This window comes from Amphiura filiformis, chromosome 3, assembly GCF_039555335.1.
Source record: "Amphiura filiformis chromosome 3, Afil_fr2py, whole genome shotgun sequence".
NCBI lineage: Eukaryota > Metazoa > Echinodermata > Ophiuroidea > Amphilepidida > Amphiuridae > Amphiura > Amphiura filiformis.
The window spans coordinates 16665367-16685747 of NC_092630.1; the positions used below are offsets into that span (position 1 = coordinate 16665367).

The 20381-nt window shown below is 35.1% G+C and overlaps 1 protein-coding gene across 1 annotated transcript in view; it reads right to left on the reverse strand.

Moving 5' to 3' along the window:
- Window positions 1–20381, reverse strand: part of LOC140147094 (atrial natriuretic peptide receptor 1-like) — a 131176-nt gene that overhangs the window by 96457 nt on the left and 14338 nt on the right. The window contains 2 exon segments of the mRNA XM_072168867.1: window positions 18402–18546; window positions 18835–18943. Of these exon segments, the coding sequence (XP_072024968.1) occupies window positions 18402–18546; window positions 18835–18943 (254 nt within the window).

Sequence of the window (20381 nt, forward strand, 5' to 3'; positions counted from 1 at the left end):
CTCCATTTACGATCCTGCCCAAAAGTGTCTCCTTTTGATATGACACGTCACATATGTGTGTGATGACCATTCCAACTAAAGTTGCAGTATCTATAAGTAAATAGCATAGCAGATACAACCTTTGTACTCGGGAGACAGATCCGAGAGACAGATGCTTGTCAGTCAGTCTGAAATTTAGACCCATTGATATACCAAAAGTCAAAATTTTCGGCCGAATTGAACCCAAATTGTCTTAGTTTTTGAAAATTTTGGCTAGATTAAGGAAAAATTGGGTTATTTTCCGAAAAAATTGAGAAAATTTTGAAAAAGAGGACCCATTCATATACCAAAATAGGCTTTGAAAAAGGGGTGATTGATATACCAAAAGGCTGAATATGCTACCCATATTTGCGGTCATTTGTACTGAGTACCCCCCCCCCCTGGAAAGGAAATTATATAACAACTGGAAATGGTGATACATAAATTCTTCTGATGTGTCAAATTTCACTTTTTAATATGCGAACTGTAGTATGGACAACAAAAACAACTGGTAAGCAAGTCTAATAAATGACCTCAAAAGGTCAAGTCGTCTGAGAAAATACAAGTGTTTGACAAAAACCGGCCCCTTTCCAGCAAAAATACAGCTTATTTAGCCAATGTCAACATGAGGAGGCAAAGTGGGTGAATTCAACAAATTTTGCACAAAATTGCCACAAAAAGTGGAAATATCCAAAATTTGAGTTTTTACTAGGGGCATGACTGGGCGATTCTGCCCCATGCTCTCCTCCCCAATGCATCACTGTCACATTTAAAACAGCCTGTGATATCTTGTGTTTGTTTTTAACACTTTTAAAATGTCCACAAAACTTTCCATTTTTGATTGATAATCCGGACAGATAAGGTTCAGACATTAGCATGCCACTTCTTTACAGATAGCATGCACTTAACATTAGTACACAAGACGGTTATTAAAAATTAAAAAAATCCAAGACCTCTATGTCCTCACTCCTCAAAGTCAATAGCACTAATGATCGCATGCAATGATGCGTATTATCATTTTCACCCAGCCGAGAGTACGCTTTTCAGCACGTCGTTAAGCCATCATTACGTTGTTAAGAAAAGTGCAAATATTAGTTGAGCAAACATCTCTACAATGTTGCCGGGCAGCAAATTAACCGCTATTGACATCTGCCATTTCTCATCCTACTAGTACTACCATTTTTCTTTTCTTTCTTTTTTTTTTAGTCAGGAAGTAAAACTAAAATTAACTTTTTTTCCCTGAAATATGTCAAAATTACTTTTTGACATCTGCCATTTTCAATATCATTCTACTACCATTTTTTTTTCTTTTTTACTTTATTCTTTTCTTTTTCATAAGGAACAACAACTGATAAGTCTAAATAAAACCTTTGCTATATATATTTTAAAGGTATATTTTCTCCAAAAATAGTTGTCTTTAAACCAATTCTGAGTTTACATTTACATTCCTCAACTCCTAACTAAAAAAAAAATGTACACATTTGCATGTCATGTATGAATAATTAAGAAGCATTTTGATTTAATGCATTCCTGAGACTGGCAGCTCCTTTACTGCAAGCTGATTATCAAAGATATTCAATTTAATATTTTTTTTCAATTTAAAATAATTTATTCATAACCAAGAATTTTAAAGAACTTCTTTGGAAAGCAACTTGATTATGGGGGCATGACAGAGTGGTGTGACATTAGCACTCAAAATATTGAGACCATAAAGCTGACTGACACGTAAGAGGAATGGTATGGGTTCTATAAAGGAGATCCCAAGGCTTGATATAAAACATTACTTTAAAAAAAAAAAGTTAGGTAGAGCCATTTGAATGGAGGTCATTTTGTACAAAAAATATACGACTAATAATTATCATCTATCTTGAGACCATGACTGTGACCAATGTATATGAGACTCATTTTGGAAATAAGAGTAACTTAGTGAAGTTTACCAGGCTCCACCTGCACTTATACCATAACAAATTCAGAAAAAAAGTTCTTACTTCCAAACGTGACTTCACAAAGTTCAATACAAGATACAAGAAATAAGTGTTGATGACACAGATCATATCCCATATCACTCCCACACACAAGGTCTTGGCTTATTAGGACATACAGGAATTACGGATCATTAACATGCATGATTACTACACGAACAAATCACACTCTGCATCTATTGATAAACAAACAAGGTGTGGATGTTTTCTTGCAAAGATCAGCAAATATGCATTAGGCAGGGGAAAAAACAACCTGTCCTACGGATCCAACCGACCCAGATTTTGTGTTTTGTGAATTTTTTTATTGGCTGTAATGTACTGAGCCAATCAGAGATAGGGCAAGAATAGTCAGTAGAGCTGAATGGGATTAAGCTTTCAATTCCTAAAAGATCTAAAAGCTATATTTTCATTGGTTACTCAGATGATTATATCATGTAATTAACCAATCGGGGCTTTGTAAGACAGTAGTGTCCATGTGGTTAAAAGTGTCACAAGTAGTGGACCATTATAACATGAAAGTTTGTAGTGGCATTTTGCTATATCGATGATGGACCTGTTGAGCCCTATAACTTGATAACTACAGGTCTTACTCATACAAATGTTACATTTTTATGATCCTTTGGATCAGATGAATAATTTTCATTTCTTGGTAAATTTGGAAATACCCTTGTATGATCCTATAGAGGCATTATTTGTGGTCCTTTTTGAGGGCGATGGGGTTCAAATACAGCTTGGCTGTATACAAAATATTTGAATTCACAATACCGAATTAACAAAAATATAATGGTTGTCAGCTTTAATGTACACTTACCGAATGCAGCTTTAAATATATATTTCCAAAATAAAACCTGTCTAAATGCATTCAACAGCAAATCAAAATGAAGGAAAGATTCTACACCCAATATTTCTCCTGTTTCAAATAATCGAACTAAATATCTTTCTTATACTAGTAATTCTCCTCTGATTACCAAGAACCTTGACCTCAAACTGATTTCATTAAAGGATTGAGCTTTATATATTTCTCTGTGTTAAATACTCATCGTATTCTAGTGCTGGTTCTGTGTAAATAATCATGCTAGCATCTATTCCCAATCCAGAAAAAAAAAAACTAACTTTTTATTAAAATATCATTCTGTTTTGCCAGATTTGGCTCAATTTGTATACATTCTGGTAATAAAGATAATATCCAACCCCTGCGGGACTAGACCATATAAAACCATACAGGATGAAGGGACTGCAAGACCATGCATCCCATCAGCGTTCAAAAAAAGCCATATCGCAGTGCAATTTGCGCCCCAAAATTCACCTGTTGCCATACAACTTTAAAAGTGTGATGCAAAATTGTGATACCACATTGTACTGACTTTATATGTTTATTGTCTGAAACTGTGCTTCAAAACAAATAGGACCCTCAAAAAGGAGGGGCACAGGCCCAGTGTACCCATGCCTGGATCCGGGCCTGGCACAAGGGGTCATTGTTTCAAAACCAGGTCAGAAAAAAGATCTTTTCTCTTCATCTTTTCCCTTCCTTCCTTTCTTCCACTGAGGCAAAAAACAGCTTGGATGTTGGAGTTAATCCAAATCCTCAATCTTGTGTCACTGATCAGGTAGGTCTCTCCAAATGAATTTCCACTCTCTCAAAGAGTTGAATGAAGGACAACCCATTTTTGAGTGGAAAACACTCTTTTTGAAGGATAAATTCAAATACCAGAGGAAGATCAGTCGGTATTTGCAGGTAAATGCCATTGGACAGCTTTTTCTACCGGGCTTTTTTTAATCCGTAAACCGGAGCAATCCAGCTTGTTTACTCCGATAGAAAAATGCTGAATGTCACTATAAAGTTGGCCGAGTAGTCCTTGAGACTACATCCATCATCCCAGTATAAACAATGTCTTGCTGTAACTTCAACTAAGTCATGTGCAAAGATTACAGCCATACTTCATCAAACAGAATTACTCAAAGTCATCAGGCAAAACAGGTCGTAATCCAAAATAGTCACTTTGTCTCCCGGCTTTGACTTTCCTTTTTTCATTTAAAAAGTAATAATGTGTGATTAAGAATAGATTCTTATTTGTTTTCTACAAAATGTTTTAACATTTTGTAAAACTTAAAAACTTTTGTAATGTTTTAAAACTTAAAAGTTTTCACTGATCACATTTATGTTCCCTTTTAATTTAGAGTCAACAAATGAGGTAAAACAAAGAAGAAGTTCTAGAAAATTGCTATTTTGTTCCCAATACTCCTTTCATTAATTTTTTCCAAGAATTTCAAATATTTTCATTTAGATAGGACTGATAGGAAACCGCTTTTTTTGTAATTTGCTCAATATATTGATCCACAATATAAATCACATATAAAATGTATGATTATTAAAAGTCTTCTGTTCTTTATTTTTGCTGTTGGGACATCAGATTTTATGTAAAATAAAGAACAGAAGACTTTAATAATCATACATTTTATATGTGATTTATATTGTGGATCAATATATTGAGCAAATTACAAAAAAGCGGTTTTTCTAAATGAAAAAACAATTTTTTTTTTAAAACACCACATTTGATTTTGAACATCAGACAATGTCAGAGGAACTTTAAACTTTTAAATTAATGGGCCTTGCTGCAATTTTAGCTTTTAAATGTTTAGGGATATCCAAACAGCATAATGTAATGCACATCCCAGGTCTCCCACTGCAGTTTCCTTAAACAGGTGTTTAATGGTAAACCTAAGGTAAAACAAAAAATAACCTACCCAAAATGCCACGGGGTATTCATTTAAATCTTTCCTAAGATAAATTACTTCTCCTTCTACTTGTATTCAATTATTGAGCAAATGCTTTCCAATATCCTCTTGAAGGTTATATTGTATTGCCATACTGTACCATTAGATAATTTACAAAATTGGAACACCAATGTTTTGCTTGCTAGTGATTCTAAACACCCTCCAGAACAACAAATCCAAAAATGACATTGGGGCAAAAATTAAAAAATATATTAAAAATGGCCGCTAAGGCCTAAAAAAAAAATTGTTTGATTGGCGTAACCCGACCTACCCTAAAATTAGGCCCTACCCTAACTTTTTTTATTTATTTTTTGCAAAAAAAAAAAAAAAAAAAAAAAATAAATAAAAATAAATAAATTTAAAAAAAGAGAAAAAAAAAAATCCAAAGCCTTTATCAAACGAAATTTACAGGTTAAAAAGTAAAAAATAAATCAAACAATTTTTTTTTAGGCCTAATGCAGGGCTCAAATTTCAAAATTGGGCAAATATGGATAAAAAACATCTAATTGTGCATGTGTATTCATAAATCATTGAATTCCTGACGTATAAACTGTGTGCATATTGCTATTTGTCTTACGTCTTGACACATAAACTGTGTGCATATCACCAATATTTGTGATAATAATACGATCGGCGAGCTATAATACACGCACTGTAGGCGCTGGAATGAAATAACAATTTTCTTTGTTCTACCTCATTTGTTTGGCTCAAAATTAAAAGGGGACAATGTGATCAGTAAAAAATAACATTTAAATAGGAATCTATTCTGAATGCAAATCACACATTATGGCTTTAACCTTAATCTTTGTATTTGGGTTGTTATCAACAGCACATACAAAATCCTACAGCACATACAAAATCATGGGACTGGCCTCTAAAATACTGTGAGGCTTATCACAACAGAGTATAATTTAACACAAACATCTATTTTGTCAAGTTTAAGCAATCTTTGATCTAATCACATTATATATTTTTAAAGAATTACATGGGGGTGATTTTCTTATGTATTTCTGTGACAAGATAACAAAGATGTAAGCCACATTTAATTCAGTAAATCCTTGGAAGCACTTAGGCTCTTATCCAGCTTCACACTAATTTTTTAAAGTCAAGGGCTTTAATCTGTGTTGCTAAAACTATTCAGTATACCAGCACAGTGAATCTCTCAAAACTCTGGAGCAGCCATGTTTTGAAGTCCAAAAAAGCAGCCAAGACCAGATGTTTGCGGTTGGTTTTACACAAGTCCAATAAAGAACATTTGTGACGTGTCATGTCAAAAGGAGACACTTTTGGGCAGGATCGTAAATGGAGAAATAGCCAAAAATCTGCCCAGGAGTGATTTTTTCACTATTTGGGTTTGTTGTGAATATGTGATGTTATTAATGTTTAAAATTTTGTTTGATAGTTTCAGACCGGAATATAACTGGCATCTTGTATTTTTTGAGACATTTTTCAAGGTAATTCCTACTCTCAACATTGTCAATAATATTTTCAAAGGGCGATATCTCAATTTCCAATTTCATAATACTATAACTTACGAACTCAATATCTTCGCTTAGGAATGTCCGATTACATTGGGGAAAAGCAGTGTGTGGAGCAAAATATCTCTATATTTAAGATATGTAAAACCTCAAAATTAATTACCTGCCCAAAAGTGTCTCCTTTTGACATGACACGTCACATTTGAATGAAGAAAGCTGGTCTTAAAATGCATCATTCATGCATTTCAAAACTTCTGAAAACCATTCAACAAAATCATGAAATGTCAAAGCCAAGAGAAAATAACGTATATTTGTTCCATTAACTGCCCAGGGCCCTTACAAAGTCATTTTGGGTGTGCGCTTATTTTTTATATTGTTTACATAATTGCATACGTAGAAAATGGCCCATGGATTTTATGTGTAGATGATTCCTACTTTGATACATGTGAAGTTGGGATCCTGTTTATAATGATGGAGGATCATTATGTAGTTGGAACAAATACGGTACATCAAAAATACTGTAGCAACCTGATGCTTTCAGAATCAGTCGATTTGAGACAAGTTGTGGCTTTTCTTTTTTAGCAATGGTTGGGAATTTTCTTGTTGCTCCAATTGGATAGAAAAACAGCCGCATTGGCAATACTGGCTTTAATTTGAGACAGAATCACATTAATCGATTCTTTTAAAACATTTTCTTAAAATAGATGCAAAATAAATGTAAACCCATCAGATATGATTATCATGAAACCTTGCATTTTTTCACTCGCAAGGCAAAAGAAAACATTGGTAATTGTGGAAGTTGAAGGTTAAGCGTCAATATAAAAAAACTACAACATCAAGACTTACAGCATTGTTTTGAAAGGCCTGGGATGTAGCCTGGGTTAAAGCTTAGTTCATACTCCATCGATGAGCGACAAGTGATTAGTATTTGACCAATGAAGTAGCGCGCCCTTCCCAACGCAACAAAAAGGGATCTACTTCATTGGCTTAAAAACCCAGATTATCGCTCAGTGATGTAGTATAAATTGAGCTAAAGGTGTGATATTAAGACTTGCGTAGTCATTATCATCATCTTCATCACACCTTGGAATCAAGACTTTTCTCTTGAGCAGTCCGGTCCGACTGCCTGATCCGGAAGTACTGCCGAATCCGGCAGCATGTTGCCGAGTTCCCGGGGGAGGTACTCAGTACAAATGACCATACGGGGGCGTGCGCAAACATGGGTAGCATTTTCAGCCTTCTGGTATATCAATGACCCCTTTTTCAAAGCCTATTTTGGTATATGAATGGGTCCTTTTTTCAAAATTTTCTCAATTTTTTCGGAAAACAGCCCAATTTTTCCTTAATCTAGCCAAAATTTTCCCAAAATTTTGGGAAAATTGGTAAAAACTAAGACAATTTTGGGTAAATTCGGCCGAAAATTTTGACTTTTGGTATATGAATGGGTCCAAATTTCTTGAAAAATTGGTATATTTATGGGTCTACTTCCAAAATCTCAGCGACACGTCCCTATCAAAACCAAACTTGAGTACCCCCCCCCCCCCCGGGGCCGAGTTAGGCAACACAGGCTTTGGTAACCCTTCCGAATTCGACAGACTAAGGACTAAATTTGCCGAGTTAGGCAACACAGGCTTTGGTAACCCTTCCGAATTCGACAGACTAAGGACTAAATTTGCGAGTTAGGCAACACAGGCTTTAGTAACCCTTCCGAATTCGACAGACTAAGGACTAAATTGTTCATGGTGATTTTATAAAAGATCGGGGGAAATTTTACTTTGACACACATGAGCTACATGTAAATTGACAATTTTTCACCGGGCAAAAAAAAATTCCACCGGGAGAAAAATAATTTAAATAACAAAACATTTCTAACGGTTTTAAAAATTTGATTTAAATATGCAAATTAACTTTATTTTAACTAAAATTGATGAAAAATTACTACTAATTGTACATTCATTGATAATTTTATATATTTTACCTACTTCTTTACTCTAAACCAAGAAATAACGGTATATTAAAAGATGCTCTATTTGAAAAAGAGCACTGCATTGTGGGATACCATACTGCCTGACTCGGCAACATACTGCCTGATTCGGCAGTACTTCCTGATCAGGCAGTCGGACCGGACTGTTGAGGTGCAAAACTGCACCTCACTTTTAAAGTTGGGGTGTGAATATTCATGAGGTACTATTTTTTTTGGTTAAGGTTTAGAAATGGTTCAGGTTGCTTATATCACAAAAATCACAGGCCTCAAACCTTTTAAGTAATTTAATTTGATTTTTTTGTTTAATTTACAATCGTGCAGCAATAAAATCAATAACATATATTTTAGAAATGAGCTGTCAAAAGTGGTGAGACAAAGGCAGGGAGATAAAGAAAAATCAGGACAACTGTCAACTGGCAGCGAATTTGATATAATTTTAATCTATTCTATAAGTCATTTAGGGAGCAATCACTATTTACGCCAGGGGGAACAGAGGATTTTCATATATTTTCACACAAAATTTCGCATCCCCCTCATTTTGAAGGATTCACTTCCCCCTTGAATCCTCCATTCCTTGTATATAATGTTATGCCCCCCCCCCCCCACCTCCAATATTAAGGTCAACATTTCATGTCCCCTCAAGTCAATCAAAAAAATTTATGTTCCCCCCTAAAACCCTCCGTTCCCCCTGTATAGTGATCGCTCCCTTATTGTTGTTATTGCCATCATATCACCCACTCTCCCTTCACTTCCCATAATCCTAAAATCAATGTTTAAATGTCACATTTATTACAGCAGTTGCAAAATCTACAATTTTATATTTACAGTTTTTTTTATTTAATGGTGAATACTGATTCAGTGGCTATTAGAGTAAGTAGAGATATACAACTACAGCATGTTTAGTAGTCAACACCAAATAGTCATGACTAGTTGACTATTGACGACTCTTTATTTGGAGGTCAAAATGTACAAATTAAGGTATGTTTAACATGCTTCATTAAGAATGAATGAATGAAAGAATGATATACGACTTGGTTGTACAACGTTCCACTTGAATCATCATGTACACCCCATCATATTTTATTTGGTTGTGTCACAAATATATTTTTAGCCAGGCCCGGAGCTACGATTTTTTAGGGAGGAATGGGGGAAAAAAAAAAAAAAGTGTAGAAAAAATATCAGTTTGTATGAAAAAAGACTGAAATTAACCCTTTAACCCCACTTTTAGGTCTGTTTTTAGGCCTGTTTTGAACATTTTCACATTTCCCCCTTCCACCTCCCTTTCCCTTATGAAAAAAATCCTGTTTACCACAATGCAATAGAGCAACTTTGCTGGCTTCACTTGTGCAATTTGAGAGAGGTAGCCATCTACGAAAAGAGACGGTTCTCATAGAGCTCATACTGCTTTCATGATAGCTCACATTGCATACTACGTGACCATAACACAATCAGGTTGCCCGCTGCATGCCAATAATAAACACATTGTTTACTTGATGAAACCATTTGCTTTGAAACAAAACAAAATTTATTAATTAAATTTTGCTCAAAATTGTAACAATTAATGATTGACAGCAGCAAGAACAATTCTACCTGGAGTTCACCTGTTCTTTACACCAAGGCCCTGACTGGATGTGGTTGGTTACCAACTGCAGAGCATGATAAACCACTGGGAATCAGACACTTTACGCATGTATTGGGGCAGCCATCAGGATATTGACAGGGTGCTAAACAGTGGCAGCATCAGGAATTTCTTTTGGGGGAGATTGGGGGAAAAGTAATTTTTCAGGGGGGAAATATCAACAAATTTCGTGCAAAATTGCTGTAAAAAGTGGAAATTTTTGCAATTCTGGGTTGTTATACTGGGGTGGGCAACTGGGGGTAAGAGTTCTGACTGGGGGATTTTCCCCATGCCCCCAAAACTGCACCTCACTTTTAAAGTTGGGGTGTGAATATTCATGAGGTACTATTTTTTTTGGTTAAGGTTTAGAAATGGTTCAGGTTGCTTATATCACAAAAATCACAGGCCTCAAACCTTTTAAGTAATTTAATTTGATTTTTTCGCCTAATTTACAATCGTGCAGCAATAAAATCAATAACATATATTTTAGAAATGAGCTGTCAAAAGTGGTGAGACAAAGGCAGGGAGATAAAGAAAAATCAGGACAACTGTCAACTGGCAGCGAATTTGATATAATTTTAATCTATTCTATAAGTCATTTAGGGAGCAATCACTATTTACGCCAGGGGGAACAGAGGATTTTCATATATTTTCACACAAAAATTTCGCATCCCCCTCATTTTGAAGGATTCACTTCCCCCCTTGAATCCTCCATTCCTTGTATATAATGTTATGCCCCCCCCCCCCACCTCCAATATTAAGGTCAACATTTCATGTCCCCTCAAGTCAATCAAAAAATTTATGTTCCCCCCTAAAACCCTCCGTGCCCCCCTGTATAGTGATCGCTCCCTTATTGTTGTTATTGTCATCATATCACCCACTCTCCCTTCACTTCCCATAATAACGTTTTTTGAACCACCAGGTTAAAAACCAGTTTGACCCCTGCAGAAATAATGGTTTGGTCCTGTTAGTTTATTGCTAAAAGATCAATATGAAGTGATATAAGATCAATATGAGGTGATACATGTGTATTGTCTATTTGTTTATCATGGGCACCATCAGTGATCATTGGGCCAATCAGCGATCACCTTTAACAAGGCTTGATTCTTGTGTGTGTGTATGTACCACCATTATTCTGTCAACATTCATGCAGACAAGTCATATGGTGAATTTTTCTCCCACCCACCACTCCCTATTGCAAGGTGTGCATTTAAAGCCATTAAAGGTTTGAAAATAGTATAATAAAAGCTGAAAGTTTATGGCTAATTAAAAATGTTGATGTATAAGAAAGAATAATCTTGGATAATCGAAGAAAATTTAATAAAATATGTGACATTATCTGAAGAAGATTATATTGTAAATTAAATTTAATACTGTAACAAAAAATGTGCAACTCACTTTGCTTTGTTCATTTAAACTACTGGGTGAATAACCTACACCAGGATATTATCTACATAAGTGTGGTACCAGTAGCAATTATAGCAAAGATGTATTAATATCGAAATGTTGGACTCGTGAAGCAGTTTACCATTGGTATGTTATCTAACAGTCCTGATGATCTTTCTCAAGGGGCTTATATAATCATTTTTAAATATCTAATTGTTTTTGATGTAGTGCTTATAGATGGGCAATATATGTATTTTATAACGTTTTTCTGGCGAATAAAATGAAATGAAATATGTAATTACTTACAAGAGTTAGGGGTGTGCAATTTGACATATATTCATATGCTCTGGGCTCTTTTATATTTATGATGGTGGTATCAGCAAAGTTCGTTTCGGTAAAAATGTCAAAAGACCACCCTGTGCTTGGCTATATTAAAGAATAAATTTTGCAGGTACTTCATCTTGTAGAAAAAGTAGTTCGGTGGTAACTCTTCTCTGAGCTAGTTTAACATGTTGAATGAACTGTTCTATGGGTGTGATTTAACTTTCACTATAATATTATCAAGGATTACTCAATGTTAAAACAGTCAAGTAAGGCAATGTTTTCTAACATGTATTTAATTATGTACATGTATACTTCTTTATATATTTTCATATTGGATTAATATACTATTTTATATCCAAATTAACCTTTCAGGAATTTCTCTCCTAGGATTCCAGGAAGCAATCTCTTGGAAGAACAGTATTCATGCACAGTTATCGTAAAGATTCAGCCCACTATTCACTAATATAATTATTCATTTGTTTAGTTATGACATGATCATCTAGGTCCTGATTCATGATCAATTCAGCTCCCAGGTAGATTGTTCACTGGGGAGGTACTAGATTCCAGGTAGATTGTTCACTGGGACGGTATATCCAATAATATATTCATTAGTTTTGTTATGACATGATCAATTCAGCTCCCAGGTAGATTGTTCACTGGGAGGTACTAGATTCCAGGTAGATTGTTCACTGGGGCGGTATATCCAATAATATAGTTATTATTAGTTTTGTTATGACTTGATCAGCTCCCAGGTAGATAGTTCACTGGGGAGGTATCTTAGGTAGGTTCATCTAGGTCCTGGTAATAATACTAACTATATTTTCAAAGTATTGTGGAAGCTGTTTTCTTAATGTGCATGCTAATTTATTGTAACATAATTATGATATTTGATGCAAATAAATATATGAATGTCTGTCTGAATGCCTGACAGATGCGCAATTGGTGTTTGTGGTCGAATTATTTCTGTCTGGGGGTAATCCTAAAATCAATGTTTAAATGTCACATTTATTACAGCAGTTGCAAAATCTACAATTTTATATTTACAGTTTTTTTTATTTAATGGTGAATACTGATTCAGTGGCTATTAGAGTAAGTAGAGATAATACAACTACAGCATGTTTAGTAGTCAACACCAAATAGTCATGACTAGTTGACTATTGACGACTCTTTATTTGGAGGTCAAAATGTACAAATTAAGGTATGTTTAACATGCTTCATTAAGAATGAATGAATGAAAGAATGATATACGACTTGGTTGTACAACGTTCCACTTGAATCATCATGTACACCCCATCATATAGTTACGGGACCGTATCAAGCAAAAGGAGGACAAATTCATGAAAAGCAAGTTTTCAGATTTTTAGATCGCGAAAAAGAACTTCTATTGTTCAGTTTTAATTTGATGTTAAAATGTAACATAAAAAGGCTAAGCTATAGTTGTTGAAAACATTAGTGTTTAGTAAAAAAACATAAAGATTTGAATGGCAAAACAGCTCACAACTAAAAAACAATTATTTTCATTTTATTTGGTTGTGTCACAAATATATTTTTAGCCAGGCCCGGAGCTACGATTTTTTAGGGAGGGATGGGGGGAGACCTCCAAAAAGTGTAGAAAAAATATCAGTTTGTATGAAAAAAGACTGAAATTAACCCTTTAACCCCACTTTTAGGTCTGTTTTTAGGCCTGTTTTGAACATTTTCACATTCCCCCCTTCCACCTCCCTTTCCCTTATGAAAAGAATCCTGTTTAGCACACTGCAATAGAGCAACTTTGCTGGCTTCACTCGTGCAATTTGAGAGAGGTAGCCATCTACGAAAAGAGACGGTACTCATAGAGCTCATACTGCTTTCATGATAACTCACATTGCATACTACGTGACCATAACACAATTAGGTTGCCCGCTGCATGACAATAATAAACACATTGTTTATTTGATGAAACCATTTGCTTTGAAACAAAACAAAAATTATTAATTAAACTTGCCTGAAATTGTAACAATTAATGATTGACAGCAACAAGAACAATTCTACCTGGAGTTCAACTGTTCTTTATACCAAAGCCCTGACTGGATGTGGTTGGTTACCATCTGCACATTACAGAGCCTGATAAACCACTGGGAATCAGACACTTTACGCATGTATTGGGGCAGCCATCAGGATATTGACAGGGTGATAAACAGTGGCAGCATCAGGAATTTTTTTGGGGGGGATTGGGGGGAAAAGTAATTTTCAGGGGGGAAATATCAACAAATTTTGTGCAAAATTGCTGTAAAGAGTGGAAATTTGTGCAATTCTGGGTTGTTATACTGGGGGTGGGCAACTGGGGGTAAGAGTTCTGACTGGGGGATTTTCCCCATGCCCCCCCCCTGGCTAATTTTAGTAGGCCAGAAATCCGACAGGCTTTCCATAGACACCCGTGTTAAGCATTTTCACTGCAATCCGAAGTAAGTAGTCCACTTGGGAAGCTAACAAACAGAGGGAGTACGGTGACTGAAAAGATCAGATGTGAAAATCTATCAATTGATACAAATCGAGAGTTTTAATGGGGAAGTGGACTACGGAGAAGTCTTACGTGACATACGTGACTGGTTGCTCCAGGGTAATGGCAGGTTACAAAGCTATACTACTGCTGAAGACCGCTGTCACTTCCCAATCTTAATTGTTCCCTGAATATACTTTTAATTTCTTCTCGTTATCATCAATACAAAAGTGTCAGTAATAATAATATGATGCCACATGTCAAGGTCTTTTGTTTTTTAATATATCTTACGTAATTAAGTTTCTTGTCATTTAATTAAAAGATTCCGCTGTTCATTTGAGCAAACGTGGATAGAACTAGACAGGTGGACTTGATTAAGTCATGCCACGTATACCACATTTATGTGTCACTTACTGGTCACTTACTGGTCAGGTAAAATTACCTATAAAATCTGGTCAATAACTGTCAAGTTCAAATCTATATAGTGCTTTGCGCTAGCCTGATAACTGTATCCACTTGCTCAAATTGTCACTAATATCATGTGTGAGGCTAACTACTCCCAATTTCAAAAAAATACAGCACTAAGTTTTTTTGGATTAAAAATATATTATCCGAGTTTGAAATGAAACATAAGCGAAATCCCAATCCTTTTGTTAGTTCTAACTGGCGATAAAAGTCAAATTTGAATAGTTTAGCAATTTTAGGGGAAATGGGCCAAAAACATACAATTTTGCATGATTTCTGACAATTTCAGTCTCAAAATTCAAAGACTTGGCACAAGTCTAAGCATTCAAAGTTTTTAGTATAGGCTATGAGTTTGCCCATTTATACGGTAATTTAATATTTTATGTTAATTTTGATAAATTAATGGTTATAAAGGATATAAGCAAATGTGTTTTCAAAAAATTACATATAACCTGAAATTAGCCTTAGTGCAAATCTTTGGCTTAATTCTCACAACATTCGAAAAACACGTATTTTTGGTCCTTATTTCCCAAAATTGGCCAAATACTAAAATTTGACATTCAGTGCCTGTTAGAACTAACTAAAGGACTATTTTAGGCAGAAGTTGATTTTTTTTAATTCCACAAAATTAATGCTGTAATTTTTTCTGGAATCAGGAGTACACCTTTACGGGGGTACTACACCCCTGCCCAATTTTGGGCATATTTTTGAATTCTTCTCAAAAGTTTAAGCGCATTGGTGACAAGTAAGATATGTATATTGGGCTATTCCAGATGTATTCCGCACCCCCCTATGGAAGACATTTAAAAAAAATACAATTCCAGCTAATTAATAATTATAATGGCTCACTTTAATACTGAACAATTCTGATTTTGGAATCTACCAGTTTATTGATAGCGAACCACAAAAATCCGACTATGGACTTTACCCCCTGGACTTTGCTCTCTAAAAACACACTGTCAAGCATACTTGTTTATCAGTCCATTAACCACAAGTACTAAGCATGGTATAGTACAAGACGCGCTAGATGTTTGATGAGAGATTAACTTTGGCGTCAACACAAAAGCGCATAAATACCACAGACAGTTGTGTACGGTGTAGTTAATGGTAATGGCGCGGGCCCAGAAGATTTAAACCATAGCGAGATATGTGCGACCAATCACATCATGGCCAATTTTAGTTAGGCCAGAAATTGGCCTAACTCTCCATAGAGTCCCGTGTTAAAAATCTTAACCGCAAGGCAAAGTCAGTAGTCCACTTGGGAAGCTAACAAACAGAGGGAGTAGGATGACTGAAAAGATCAGATGTGAAAATCTATCAATTGTGCACACATTAATTAGATCGGAGTTTTAAGTTTAAATACAATATCCAGAGTATGCACAATGGGCAAGTGGACTACGGGGTAGTCTAGTACATGGCACACTGATGCAAAATGGGGACAAATATTGAGATACCTTCATTGTTTCATCTCAAGATGCATAGGGAACATTTCTGACAGTTTATACCGCTAAATTTGGTAAAAACAGTGGATCTGAGAAGTTGTCATAAATATGACAGTATTGTTTTATGTGCAATATTTTGGGTTTGGGAGTTATTTATTTTATTATTGGGAGTTATTTATTTATTTATTTATTTGGTTCTGTTGCCTGATCTGCTTGTTTCCCCCATTTCTTTTTTCTTTAAGGACCCCAATGGAAATAAGCCTTAATTTTATTGAGGCTTTTTGGGCTATCCTTGGTACTCGTCTGGTGTTTACTCCATAATCCATACATTTCGTTGCTATATCTGGTTTTTCATGCAATTGACCACATCTTGTATGTATTTATAATGTATCTTTTTATCATATGTGCTGTAATATTTTTTATGTGAGTACTGAATAAATATGAATGAATGAATGAATGCTTTAAATCTTAAATATGGAATGATATATACATGATTAGAATTTCCCTTAGGGAATGAAAAAGCTTGAACCTCAATGGAAGTAGTATTTTTAAACTTGTAGTAGATTTGGATGTAGTTTGACAACTGAATTATCAAAACTGTTTTTAATATTCCATTGATAAAGATCCAGAAATGAAATTGCTTAAAGATATGATCTACAATGTATTTTGGTGCAGGAAATAGTAGGTTGTCTGTATTTTGTATGTGTGGATGTTTTTTTTTTAGATTTTGATTTCCGTTTATGTCATTTGAAAAGGTCATTATTGATTTATTTGGTTAATATAGTATAATAATATCTTTGGGGTACATAGAATACATGTAGTGCTTTGGGTACTACACCCCTGGCCAGTTTTGTGCCTATTTTTGCATTTTTCTCAAAAATTATAGCGCATTGGTGACAAGTAAGATATGTATATTATAGGGGCAAGGACTACAACTACTGCACTGAAAATGCAGCAACTCAAGGCAAGTAGTTATTGATTTATTGATCAAATATTGGTTTCCCCTCATTTTTGGCTGTAACTCTACAACTGTTATCTGTGCTGAAATAAAATTTCCAGTGCAGTAGTTGTAGTCCTTGCCCCTATAATGGGCTATTCCAGATGTATTCCGCACCCCCCCTATGGAAGACACTTCCGAAATTCGGGGCTAAATTGACAGCCGGAATTCACATGTCAGGAAAACCCCATGGAAGACACTGCCGGAATTGTGGTAATATGTCTAATATGGCCAGCCGAATTCACGTAAATGTAAATGTCTTCCATAGGGTTCCAGCTGGAATTAGAACATTTTTGTTTCCAGCCAGAATTCAAGTAAATGTCTTTCATAGGTTAATCGAGATGGTGATCATAAGTGAAGATTCTGCTGGAATTGGAGCATTTTTGACCATTTTCCAGCCGGAATATTAAGAAATGTGAATGTCTTCCACAATCCCCACTCTTGTTTTTTCGTTTATTTTAGCAGCCAGAGTTTCACCTAATCTCAATGTCTTCCATACCCTCCAGCCGGAATCTTTGCTAAAAATGACTGCTGGAATTCTAGACACATCTCAATTCCAGCTGGAATTGCATTTTTTAAATGTCTTCCATAGGGGGTGCGGAATACATCTGGAATAGCCCAATATACATATCTTACTTGTCACCAATGCGCTTAAACTTTTGAGAAGAATTCAAAAATATGCCCAAAATTGGGCAGGGGTGTAGTACCCCCTTAAAGGTGTACTCCTGATTCCAGAAAAATTACAGCATTAATTTTGTGGAATTAAAAAAATCAACTTCTGCCTAAAATAGTCCTTTAGTTAGTTCTAACAGGCACTGAATGTCAAATTTTAGTATTTGGCCAATTTTGGGAAATAAGGGCCAAAAACACGTGTTTTTCGAATGTTGTGAGAATTAAGCCAAAGATTTGCACTAAGGCTAATTTCAGGTTATATGTAATTTTTTGAAAACACATTTGCTTATATCCTTTATAACCATTAATTTATCAAAATTAACATAAAATATTAAATTACCGGTATAAATGGGCAAACTCATAGCCTATACTAAAAACTTTGAATGCTTAGACTTGTGCCAAGTCTGTGAATTTTGAGACTGAAATTGTCAGAAATCATGCAAAATTGTATGTTTTTGGCCCATTTCCCCTAAAATTGCTAAACTATTCAAATTTGACTTTCATCGCCAGTTAGAACTAACAAAAGGATTGGGATTTCGCTTATGTTTCATTTCAAACTCGGATAATATATTTTTAATCCAAAAAAACTTAGTGCTGTATTTTTTTGAAATAGGGAGTAGTTAGCCTCACACATGATATTAGTGACAATTTGAGCAAGTGGATACAGTTATCAGGTCTGATGTGCTCTCCGGCCCCACAAAAAATACTGCGCAAAGGTCAGTGACCCTTAAGGCATCATTTTGAAGAAATCATTCAAATACCCTTAAATACTGTAACCTACCTGTAAACGATATGTTGCTCTTCAATAACTTTTCAAACATGTTACCAACATCACCATCTGCAATTGCTTCCTCAGAGTTGTTCAAAGCAAGAGCATACATCCAAATAGCATCATATAGGAAGGCTGACATGATACTGGCTGGCTCCTATATTGATAAAGAATAATAAGACCAATATTTTGATATGATTTGATATAAATCAACAAAGATATACAGACATATCTTAATATTTAAAATTAAAGTTGCTGGGATTGAACATTTGAAAGAATAATGTTTTATTGAGTCAGAGCTTAATGATTAAAAACACAATAAACTGGACCTTAATTAACAAAATTATAACTTATTGCAGGAAGTCCGGTCGAATAATTTAAATACTTGGGACAAAAATGCACCTTTTCTAAGTACACACTTTATGGTCTATACATTGTTACTTACATCAAGGCTCTTTGGATCCTGTGGGAAGGTACTGTCAATATCAGATAGGTCACAGAAGGCTTCGTTGACACTTTGAAGGAAGGACTTTACCTGGCCATCTGGCGGTAATCTAAGAGACAATAAAGCACAAGAAACCATTTATGTTCTTTAGATCATGTGGGAAGGTATTATTAGTATCAGCTATATCAGCAAGAGCTTCAATTACACTCTCCAGGAAGAACTTCAACTGGCCATCTGGTGGTAATCTATGAGACAATAAAGCACAGGATACCATTTATGTTCTTAAGATCATGTGGGAAGGTACTATTGGTATCAGATATATCAGCAAAAGCTTCAATTACACTCTCCAGGAAGGACTTCAACTGGTCATCTGGTGGTAATCTATGAAATAATAAAACAGACCATTCACATGACTGCTCTTTGGATCCTGCAGGAAGGTACTGTCAATATCAGATAGATCAGCAAAAGCTTCAATGACACTCTTCATTGGAAGCTCTTTGGATCCTGCAGGAAGGTACTATTGGCATCAGATAGATCAGCAAAGGCTTCAATTACACTCTCCAGTAAGAACTTCAACTGGTCATCTGGTGGTAATCTAAGACAGACCATTCACATGACTACTCTTTGGATCCTGCAGGAAGGTACTGTCAATATCAGATAGATCAGCAAAAGCTTCATTGACACTCTCAAGGAAGAACTTCACCTGACCATCTGATGATAATCGAAGAGACAACAAAAGAGAAGAAACCATTAATATGGAGACTCTGTGGATCCTGCAGGAAGATACTATTGGTGTATATCAGATAGACCAGCAAAGTTTCAATGACACTCTCAAAAAAGAACTTCACCTGACTATCTGGTGGTAATCAACAAGAGGACAAAACAGAAGAAACAATTTTCAAGATACCTGCGATAAAAGTTGTTCAAGATCAATTATTGACCCGACAAATAATTATATCAAAATAAAGCTACACTTTGTGAAACGAATTTGCTCTTGCTGAGAAAATGGATGATTCCATTTTTAGTTGTTCGGGTCAGGTCGTTACTAGGCAGATTATTTTTGAAACTTGATCAATCATTGACCTGACATATATATCAAAAATAAAGGCATCTGTTATTTTTGAAACTGTAAATTTTGAAGAAAAAAAAAAAAAGAAATAGATTTCCATCAAATTTAGAATGACCTAAATAAAATGCTTTTCATCTTTTAATCAAGAAAGCATTTTGAACCAGTTTCTTTCACAGAACACTACTAGTACTTATCAAAAAAGTGCTTGAAGCATTTTCTATCAAAATAATTATACTTAATATGTTTTTATATTATGTCATTGGTTTTGCTGTTATGTAATTTTATAAACCTTGGGGTTTTTTTCCAATGAAATTGTTTTGTCAATGTTTGGATGATGTTAGTGGCAACAATGAAGTTGTTTTCAAGACCCTTTTTTGACCAATCAGTTGCCTGATGAAGTTCTGGATGCAACTGTCGCATGTAAAGTGTCAGAGCTATTTGAAAAGAGAAAGGAGACCATCCCGGTTCTGATATCTGA